Source organism: Papaver somniferum, chromosome 10 (genome assembly GCF_003573695.1).
Source record: "Papaver somniferum cultivar HN1 chromosome 10, ASM357369v1, whole genome shotgun sequence".
Taxonomy (NCBI): domain Eukaryota; kingdom Viridiplantae; phylum Streptophyta; class Magnoliopsida; order Ranunculales; family Papaveraceae; genus Papaver; species Papaver somniferum.
In genome coordinates, this window is record NC_039367.1 from 15,000,912 (window position 1) to 15,011,870 (window position 10,959).

The window sequence follows — 10,959 nt, forward strand, 5'->3', positions numbered from 1 at the left end:
AAAAAATCAGAAAACTAATTTCGGTTGGGATAACCAAGCCGTAAAATGTACTTTCGGCTGGGAGTTCTTAGATTCCCAGCCGAAAACACCTTCAGAATTATTTTTTTTACCCGAAATTCAGGGGATCATATTTTTTAACCATTTAAAAGCAAAAATAAATTGTGGGTTTTCTTAGTTTTTTTCTTTTTATGATGATCACCATCTTTATATCTATGAATTTATGATAATAGTTTTGGGTTTTCTTTATGATCATCGCTCTCATCGTGATGAAACTATGATCATCATCTTTTATCACAATTTATGAATGAGAAGAGAAAGATGGGGAGAAAATACTAGATTTAGTTTGTTTTTTAACGATCTTCATTATGATAAAATCATGATCATCATGATTTATAAATGAGAGGAGAAGAAGAAGATTATAGATTTAGGATTTTTATTTTTTTTAATGAATAGTAAAATTTAAGTAAAGGTGTTTTTGACTTTTGATATATCTTGAGTCCTCTAACCATTTTTTACCTCCCCAAAATATTTAAGCCCCCAAAATGATGAAAAGACCAAGACTTTCTAAGCCCTAATAATATGATTCATAAATAAACCATACCCACATCCGCATAAATCTTTAGACTAACGTGGACCACGCTTGTGCACAAATCATTCTTTTGGTGGGCAATGGTTAACAACAAAGATCAGCCACAATTCAAATCCACGAACAGGACAAAAAACCCAAAGAAACAATGGCTTTGAGAGCTGCTACTGTTGTATGTGTTGAAAGGGGAAGGAATCCTAAATTTCTTTCAGTTTACCCTCAACTTATGAAAACCAGATTTCCTTCCTCTCTTGAATCTTCTCCACTTCATCCAAGAATTATCTCATATCAAACTCATAACCATAAAAAACAAGACAATTTCCAACATGGTAATTTTGATAAATCATTTACGAGATTCAACAATGGTATTCGTGCGATTAATACAGACGCTACAGCGGAATCAAAAACATCATCAGAGAATGAAAATTTGTCTGGAATCTGGAAGATTAAAATGCTTTATGATGGTGATTGCCCACTTTGTATGAAAGAGGTCTGTATCAATTAACCAGCAAACTCAGGTTTTTCGGTTTTTATGGTTTTAAAATCCGATATGGTTCTGTTTGTTTGGTATTGTTAGGTAAACATGCTTACAGAAAGGAATAAAATGTATGGGACTATCAAATTTGTTGATATAAGTTCGGAAGATTACTCTCCGGAGGACAATCAAGGAATTGACTACAAAACTGTATGTACTTAAACCATTGCTTCTTTATAATTGTTGCCCTCTGTGGTCTGTGTATGGACCCGTGTTAATGTTAATTTCTATTGTCTAGAGTAGAACTGCATAAGGAACTTCCACTAGTCGATAGAAATAGGCATCAAATGTCAGAAAAAAAATGGCTTACCCAAACTTGTGAAAAAGTTAGAAATATGATAGTTGGCTTATGTGGTCTCCATTTTCTGCACCGGTATACGAGGTTGGAGCAATTTCGATAGGAGAAACATTTTATATTCTTTGGAATGTGTATTTGCCAATTGCATATGTTATTGGGTGTCAAATGGATCAGAGAGGAGTTGAATTAATGAGCAAAGGGTGTCCAATTTTAATTGCTTTATGATTTGGGGTTTGACTGCTTCTATGACCATGTGATAGAGCTAATGTTTCTTGTTTAGGCTATGGGGACTATCCATGCAATCCAGTCTGATGGAACTGTTGTCACGAGTGTTGAAGTAAGTTTTTCGATAACTTTGCAGGCTATGATGCTTATGCAGTAGTGAAACATACCGCCTCACCACTTGCAAGCTTTGTACTCTACCTTTAATTTCTTTGGAGTTGTAACTATGACTCCACTTGAACTTGTTCAGGCATTTAGAAGGCTGTATGAAGAAGTCGGACTTGGATGGGTTTATGCTGTCACCAAGTACAAACCAGTAAGCTTTCATATTCTTTTCACAAATATAAAGTGTCTCAGTAGAGAGCTATATATCCTTATTTTTTCTGATAAGCAAATGTGGTATTGCAGATTGGAGTCGTAGCTAATGCAGTGTATGCAGTTTGGGCTAAGTACCGTATGCAAATTACAGGTAATCAACCCTCCTTTGAATGAACTGGTTTGTAATTTGATGTTTCATCTTACATTTTGGTATGCATAGTCTGATTTTTAACTTACATGCTCTTCAAATTCCATTAGTATCATGACTATATATCTACATGCGTGAGAAAAATGAAATATATTATGAGTAATGCATGAAATAACTGTGTAATTCTGGTTATAGGTCGACCTTCGTTGGAAGATGTTCTGGAAGCAAGAATGAAAAAACAGGTAAGCTGTTCACTCCCTTTTTTGGCCACCGTGTTCACATACTGAGAGATTCTGAACATACCTGGGCGAGTAGTTACTGTCACAAGCAAAACCTACTTTGACGCTAACATGCTATTTATTTCGGTTCACTTTCAGGGTGGTGAAGTGTGCAAGGACGACAAAGCTTGTAAAATGTGAAGTTTCATTAGCTATTTTTACACTTAATACTGACTGTTTTACCAGGATGGAAATGTATCTTTTGTATCCCAGCGCCATGAGGCAGTAGAAATTTCAGTTTTGTTGAAAAAGCGTAGATAAAAGGGTCTTGTAATTAGATTTTCTTTACTAAGATTGTTGTATATCTTCACAAACCACAGTAAATCAAAAAAGATGCAAACTATTGAAGTTCAGACTTGATTTTAGCTTTCATTTTTCTCTTAACTCAAGGTCGCCTTTAAAGTTTTCAACTGCATCCTATACAACTGATTCTTCAAACGTACTCCCTCCTGTTTCAAAGGCAAATGGTTACAACAGCTGCTCTTACTAGTAGTGTTCATCAAACAACTGCATCCTAACAGACAACTACCAATAGGTTTTGAATTGTCTTGAAGATAGAAGGGAGAGATGACATTGCTATTCATTTTCCTTTCCTTTTTCCTTTGAGAATAAGAGCAATTTATGCAGACAAGGAAAATGATACAGTGCGGATAACCTCTTCTTATCCTGTCATTAAGAATTATCATTCTTAAAAGAAGGGGTACAGTGGAAGCCATTATACACATGATGAGATATCACTTATCAGCTAGTCAATTTGCGAGAAAAATAATATGATATGATTGAGAGACCATGGAATGCAGGTTTAGGATGTCAATGAGGAGCTTAGCGTCATACTCAAACTATAATCTTGGACAAGGAAGAAGCTGATGCATCGACAAATCCGTGCAGGACAGCTCGAGCTTCAGAAACAAGGGCTTTCCATAGTCGAAGCGGCATGGCTGAGACTGAGATGAGAGCGATAATCAAGGCAGTCACATCACTGTCAAGTTCGATGAACAGTAGTATGAGGTGGACGAATCCAAGAAATGGATGAGGTGTATGCGGTGTTGGAAGGTGGGATCAAAGATTAGGTTGGTATTGGATCCAGGAATGTGGGATGTACAAGCTGCAGGGTGTTCTGAAGGATATAGCTTGAGATCATGAAGTTGTCCACCGAATGCGTTGTTGCTTCTGGTTAGTGGTTAGGCATAGCTTGATATGCTTGGACGAGAATTAGACAAGGCACCAAGCTAAAAATATGGGCTGGCCCAAGAACAAGTGGATTGAAAATTGAAAGTTATTAAAAAAAAAAAAAAAAAAAACTTATCCATAGAAACTTCAGGTGAAGCATTGCATTGGCTACCAGCCATGCATTATTCCTGATACATACAGAATAACTCATGAATGTACATTTTGGATGTCTTCCAAAACAGGCAGAAGGAGACCTTACAAGTCTCAAGCTAAATATCCGCATTTCATACAACCTACTACTAATGCTAAACCTAATCTATTTTCCTACAACTTCACAACTGCACACAGAGATTTAAATTCGGGCAGGATCGCTTGTTTTCCAATTAGCTTTACTGACAGGAACTTGAAAGATATTCAACTTAAGAACCCTATTCAATCACCCTGGCATAACTGGTTTTCCGTATCTACTCATACCTCTTGCCTCGGTTTCAATTTTCTTGGATGCCAAGATTCTCCTTATTGAAAATCTCCATCTTAGCACACAACAAAGCATTGTCCATCTAGTCTTAGCTTTACCAACTGCAGCTGCATTGGACTGAGATGCAGCCTTGGCAATAAAGTCGCTGACAGCAGATTCCAGGTCCTGCGATTTTACAGTAGTCTCAGGATCAAAATACTGAAGGACATCTCCACTGCTGAAGGAAGGGGTCATGGGCTCCATGTTACATATAACAGAGTTGGTAATTTGGGTGTGCAAGCTTGAAGAATGCTCAAATGCAAGATCTTGCATGCCGTCAAGTCCTTGCCAAGTGTAATTATCTGAAGTTCTCGTACTTCCCATGGGGAACATAGACGAAACAAAATCTGAAGAGGATGTGCTTGGTTGGGTATCGTTCAACTGAACTGAGCTTTGAGAATTAGGCAAGTCACAGTTGTAGGAACTCTCTACTGCGATAGAACTTGAAGGGCAGGAGATGTTGGGCAAGTCTGAAGAGCCACCAATAATGTTGTTATTGTCCAATGACACTACTGCCTCCCAGTTCTCGTAAGCAATTTTAACCAGCATCTGCGCATTATCCTGCTCCATCATGTTACCAACAAAAGTTAGAAATATAAACGGTAAGAGGAAAAAAGATGAAGAGGTAAATGCCTCTCTAGTAGGGAGGTGATATCACAAACTAAGGTCAAAACTCCCCAACATCCTAATTTAACAATCAAAAAAGAAAAATGGAGAGAGAGATGCCTTCTCTGTATCTGAAAGCTGGTTAAGAGGAACAAATTGGTGTTCACTAAATAGCCCCAAAGCATGTCCGATAACATTGAAGACCACGCCTGTTCCCTGCTGTCCACTGGGAGGATAGTACACATACATTCGGTTATCAACTGTACATGTTCGAGCATGGTCCGCCGTGACTTCCCACATCTTAGCAGACATCCCTGTACCCAGAATCTGAAAACAGAAATTGGAACTATGAATTCCATGAATCCTTTATGCTCATACAGGATTTGAAGGTAAAAATCAAAAGGAGCAATCTACGATAGACACATAATCCTATACAATATGTCGCTTCCCAATTCAAGAACATCTTCCAGAATAGCCTCATATATATAATTTGTTACATCAATCTTTTATGAAATAATGAGAAAGACTACCAAAAAGCTTCTCAAATCATTAGAACAAGTGCATAAATAATAATGCATATATAGGGAAGCATTAGAGTGGTACATTTCGAAGTTTTGGAGAATCTAAGCTGAGTAATGTCAGAAAATCCTTCACAGTTTTGATGTTCTCCTTATTAAGCCGCTTGTGAAAGGCGCCATCTTTTCCAATCTTTTCTAAGCGCCAAACTTCGTCTGTCAGAGATGGAGGATGGTGTTTCTTGTATACTGCAAACAGAAACCAAGTAAAGCATTGTAGCGGCATCACATATTAGATGAAGAAGTGATACATGAACATGCTTTCACTAAACATAATATAATTGAAATACTGAACAAGCTCCTTTCCCTCTGATCACCTGAACAGCCCCCTAACTGAATTGCTATTTTCGAAGCCTTGTCTTCGAATCGTTAAGCATCCGTTCTATTAAACAGCTCATGATTCCCAACCATGAGCAATCTCGTCCGCGTCATATTTATATTCTTTATGATTAGTGAACGGGTGAAAAAATAGCAAAGGTACTCACATTCTCCACGATGATCTTTGACCATGAATGCTTCAGATTTTGCTTCTCGTATTCTAACTCCATCACAATTATCATCAACAACTCTAGCCCCTAATTTGAACTTACGGCTCCTAGTCCAGCTAGAGTTATCAGTGAAAATCAGATCATTTACCACACCAACACCATTAATAAGACTGAAAAATGCATCACCGTTAAGCAGAGGTCGCTTTCCTTCCCGTTCTTTCACGATATTATTCTGAAACTCCTCCAGTGTCCAGTTATCAGCTTCATCACCTTCAAAATCTCCCTCCAAAACTACAACTTCCACCTTTGCCAAGGACTCAGGGCCCGAGTTAACAATGTTCCCAGAGAAAGCGTCAACTAAAACTACTCCTAGAAGAGAATTTTCCTCGCCTTCAATTCTAGCACCAGTGAAAACCGGAAGACAAAGCTTTCCATTAAACTTAAGCTGTAAGTTTCTGTATATAGGCGGATTGATTACTTTGTCGCAATTGCTGAACATGTAAAAACATTTGACAGTAAAAAACATGGAGTCAGTAACTTCTCTACAGAGGGATAATTGACTGCAGAATCTTTATACTACTTACTCATTGATGCTTAGCAGATGTTTCCCTAGAGCAATTTCAACTTCCTCTTTTACCTGAAACAACACAAATTGCACCAACAGATTGTTCTTGAGTTTTCGTAGACTTTAAATTATAGAGAAAAAAAGTTCTACAAAAATACAATGTAAACTTAGAAGGATACTTAACATTTATTAATAGTGGCATATACGCTTAGGAAATTTTAAGAACCCTAAACACTCTTTTCAGTTTTAATTCCACTGTACTAAAAAAGGTGTATAAGAACCCCCATGAACTCATTTCTGAATGTTATAACCCAAAAAACCTTGATATATCAAGGAGCTTCTCCATAGTATAACAACTACCCAAGCATCCCTAGTATATAAAAGGAACATCTAACCTAAAGAAATTTGAGAATTATGTGAAGAAGTACTCCATGTTTGCCATTGCGCATTTGCAAATGGCAACGAGTTGCATGACAAAAAGAATTATTAACTGCAAATTCTTTATGATAAGAAGAGCACAACTTACCACTTCACGAATCAAGGGCTCCAATGAAGTGAAGAACGTCTGAAAGGCATTTGTGCTTACTGCTTCTAGTACCACACTAGAAAATGAAAAGTGAAAACCAAAAAAGAAAATCAGCAGCCACACTAGAACAACCATCACCCACATTTTTTTTCTACTTATAATGTTGTTCCAATCTAACAAAAACTGATTAGTCAGTCCAGAAACCAAAGCAAACCATGTCTAAGCTCGTCTTAACTAGTTTTACAATAACAAGAAACCAACACAATATCTGATCAGCCTACATGCAAAAGCAGCACACACCAACTTCTCATTTTTCACCAAAACAAGAAAAAGAATAAAAAACCCTAATTAAAGTTTCACAAGATACACAATAACAAAATCAAAACGAGAAGATTAACCAAATAAAGAAGAAACATATGATAAAAATTTAACGATAATATTAAATAATACGTACTTTCTTACAGAAGGAATTCTTGGGCGTTTATCTTCAGAACCACTACTATTATCATCTTCTTCGAGTTTGCGTTTCTGAGACATACTGGAAATTCTTTCTTTTGCACGATATGAATGAAAAAAAGAAGAAGAGGAAATGATTTCATTCAATCATACTCCTCCACAACAACTTCGAACAACATCCACTGCGAATAATAAATGCTAGCGTATGAAGAAGAAGAAGAATGAAAATAAGAGGGAGTTGATGATGATAATTATTAGCTAAATTCCAAAACACTGTCATCCATCCATGTCTCAGTTTTAGATGATTACCAAATTATTTTTTCCCAAAATCGTAGTAAGTTCAAAATCAGATGAAGATCCAACCAAACCCGATAAAACGCTACAGTAAAAACTGTTTTATCTGCAAAATAGTAATCAAAGAGAGGATTAGCATGGTTTGTGCCGTTACGTGGGTCCTCTGGAAAACGCGTTAGAAAGTTGGGAGGATGATGTATGTGTCAGCGTCAACACGGTTTTGTACTTCAGCAGTGGGACCAATGTAGTTAATATCGGATATCGGTTCATCTCGGCCGGGACCGATACACTGGTACGATTTTATATCGGGGATATTATCGTTGAAATATCGGTTCTAGATTTAGAGACTATAACTTTATATTAAACATTTCTCCACACATTTTCGAATAAGATATAATAGATAACATCAATTTTATCAAAAAAACAAAAGAGTAACTTTAGTAGACTTGTTTCGAGAGCTACATGCACCTCTACTACCATCTGGAAGACTTTCTTCGCGAAAATTACCCTTAAACTTTATAGAAAACGACCAATACCGTCTCATATCAGAAAATGTAGGAAAATTTCGTATCGACCGATACGGCCGATATTTGACCGAAACGGCCGATATTCGACCGATATTATCGGGCGAATATCGTATCCTCGATATCCTTCTTATCGTATCGTTCTGGGCCGATATCCGATATATCCCCGATATATCGGCCGTATCGGCCGATATTGACTACAGTGAGTGGGACCTACACAGAAGTAGTAAGTAAATTAATTATATTATATTATATTATGCGACTTTGATAAAGTTCCTTAAAAAGTATTTAAGAAATAAGATGCTGCCACCTTTGGAAAGGAAAACCTTGTATGCAAAATATTTGAAATGAGATTTAAATAAATTAAAAGCAAAACAAATTCGCTGTGGAGTGTTGTGAAAAAAGTGATTTTGTATTTAAAAAATACAACAAAAATATCGAAACTAAAAAAAGAGAAAATTCTAACTGGCAAATTGACAAACTGATTTTCACCCATATCTGCAATTGCATGTTTCCGGTCCAAGATGCATTGGTTACAATCGAACCAAAAAGCACTCATAGCCTGAATGTTCACGGGTTAACAAGTGCATCAAACAAGATATTCACGCATGAGTGAAATCTTTGTCCCTGACAGTAACAAAAATTAAAATAAAATATACTGTAAATACTAAGATGAATGGATGCCAAGTTGATAATATAAATATTATGGATGGGATTGGGTTCTAGGAATAAGAAAGTGAAGGGACAGAGGAACAGAGGAACAGAAATTCACATTCTCTAGTTCATACAAACAACATTAATGCATTTTTTGTAGTCTAGTTGTTGTTGTTAGAGAAGACGATGACTCAAAATAGAATAAAAATCTCTAAATACTGCACTATATACGTCAAAAACAAAACTATGGAGATTATTTATTGGTCCCGTCATATCAATGTATTGAGATTGGAGGGAGGTATGCAGTGCATGTGGTCGCATGTCGCGACTGTTAACAAATAATCCATGCAATACGCCAGTACAGAGGGATCAGTTTCATTCAAACAGTAACTTTATACATGAAGTCCTGTGTTTTGGGAGGTTTTGGCAGCCGGATGTAAAATATAATTCCAAAAGAATAAGACAAACGATTTTCAAAATTAACCTATGGACAAAACCAACATCCTATGCTACACTGTGGGTATAACTGAATATGAATTACTGCCAGGATTCTTTTACTGCATGAAAGGAGATATAGATTACCGGTGTCACTATAGTTTAGTGATAAAGTCAGTGTATGATGATGCCAATGATCTAAGTTCGATATTTGCTATCATCAGATTTTTTTATTTATTAAGAAAAAATGTTAGTGACCTAAGTTCGAAACTCGCATTAGATGTTTTACCAATTGAACAAAAAAAAAACAGATTTTTTACCAATTGAAAAAGAAGAAGACATAGATTAAAGAAAAGGCAAACATGCTTAAATCCTCGATGTTTTTAGGCTCAAACTAGGGGAGTGTGCAATAACTACTATTCCTCTTTCAAATGAAAATGCTGAGTGTAATGGTAGTCATTCTAGTGAATAATGCAAGAGATTGCTGCAATGGAAACATGTTGATATCCATCACAAAAATAGGTACAGCTGAGTTAGCAGCTTTAATGTATATCTTGGGAACTAAACCATTCGAGGGTGGAGTTTCAAAACGACAACTAGAAAGTGTTTGAAGCACTAAATCGAAAGGTTGAGTAACATATGCGGGATATCAACATGTTTGAACGAGGGTTTTAACACTTTACCATTTCGTGGCAACAATTTTTTATCCAACAAAATTCTGAATGGGTATCAATGTAAACTCCACCAGAACTGATTCTCACATGAGAAAACTAGATTGTGGTAACTCAGTTATACCTATTTTTGAGTTTCTTTGACCTCCGTGATAAAACCAAAACATGTCATTATAACTCAAATGGACAAAACCAAAATCTGTCCTTATAACTCAAATCTACTCCATGACCTCTATGACAAAAAAAAATTTGTTTTATGCCCCAAAAATATCCCCCTTACCAGAATTTACCACTGTAAACCAAGGGTTGTCAATATTTGATAAAATCCTTCTCACAACTAAATAAACTTCAACAAACTCGATATTCTTCAAGATGACAAAACAATCTTCATGCAATCCAAAATCTGGCATGTTGTCCAAAATCCGTCACGTGATTTTACTTTTTAACGTAAAAGTTTTTGTTTACCCATATTATGCTCTGTAACACAATATCTGCAATATGAACAAAATCAACAACTGTGAACAAATTTTCTTTATGATCTTGATTCCCGAATGTTCTAATAATTTAAAATCTGCATCGCAATCCAAAATCTACCATTATGACCTGAAACCAAATATGTGTAACAGGTGCTTAGTTCATCTTGTTTTAATATCAATTTTTAATACTTTTGTGTTAGTTTTCCTTTAAAAAATACTATTAGTTTTTTTTAAAGGTTGTAGCACTTCTCAAAATGATTAGATAAAGAATGAAGAAGTGACTTGTTTTCGGAAAATGAACATGTTTGAGGATAAAAAATATTAAGTTGAAAACACAAAGTTTAAATGGACAATTGGATAGCCCATATTCCTGTTTTAACCAATTATACTCCTAAAAGTGAAGTGTTAAATACAAGTTCAGGAGAACCATCGGCTGGGTTCTTAGCAAAGACCTGACCGATTGTTTCTCTATAGGTTCATGAAGTTTTTAAAGGATTAATTAGTATCTGAATTTTCTAAATCTTGGGGAAGTTTCTGAAAACAAAATTCATGCACCGTCAACTTTTAAGTTGCGGCCTAACCGATATATGTCGATATTTCCCAGGAAGGTTTACATC

General features: G+C 36.0%; 2 protein-coding genes across 2 annotated transcripts; one reads left to right on the top strand and one right to left on the bottom strand.

The window, feature by feature from the left end:
• Positions 1-656: 656 nt before the first annotated feature.
• LOC113317480 (uncharacterized protein At5g50100, chloroplastic-like) lies at positions 657-2,750 on the top strand. Its single transcript, XM_026565602.1, has 7 exons — positions 657-1,076; positions 1,164-1,271; positions 1,700-1,756; positions 1,892-1,957; positions 2,050-2,110; positions 2,303-2,349; positions 2,485-2,750. Exons 1-7 carry the CDS (start codon positions 735-737, stop codon positions 2,524-2,526), a joined length of 723 nt encoding a protein of 240 aa, XP_026421387.1. The 5' UTR covers positions 657-734; the 3' UTR covers positions 2,527-2,750.
• A 916-nt stretch (positions 2,751-3,666) lies between these two features.
• LOC113318302 (calmodulin-binding protein 60 A-like) lies at positions 3,667-7,659 on the bottom strand. Its single transcript, XM_026566449.1, has 7 exons — positions 7,287-7,659; positions 6,833-6,908; positions 6,326-6,378; positions 5,739-6,232; positions 5,282-5,442; positions 4,799-5,005; positions 3,667-4,633 (listed from the first exon to the last, which is right to left on the bottom strand). The coding sequence occupies exons 1-7, from the start codon at positions 7,367-7,369 to the stop codon at positions 3,992-3,994; spliced, it is 1,716 nt and encodes a 571-aa protein (XP_026422234.1). The 5' UTR covers positions 7,370-7,659; the 3' UTR covers positions 3,667-3,991.
• Between the last annotated feature and the right edge of the window lie 3,300 nt (positions 7,660-10,959).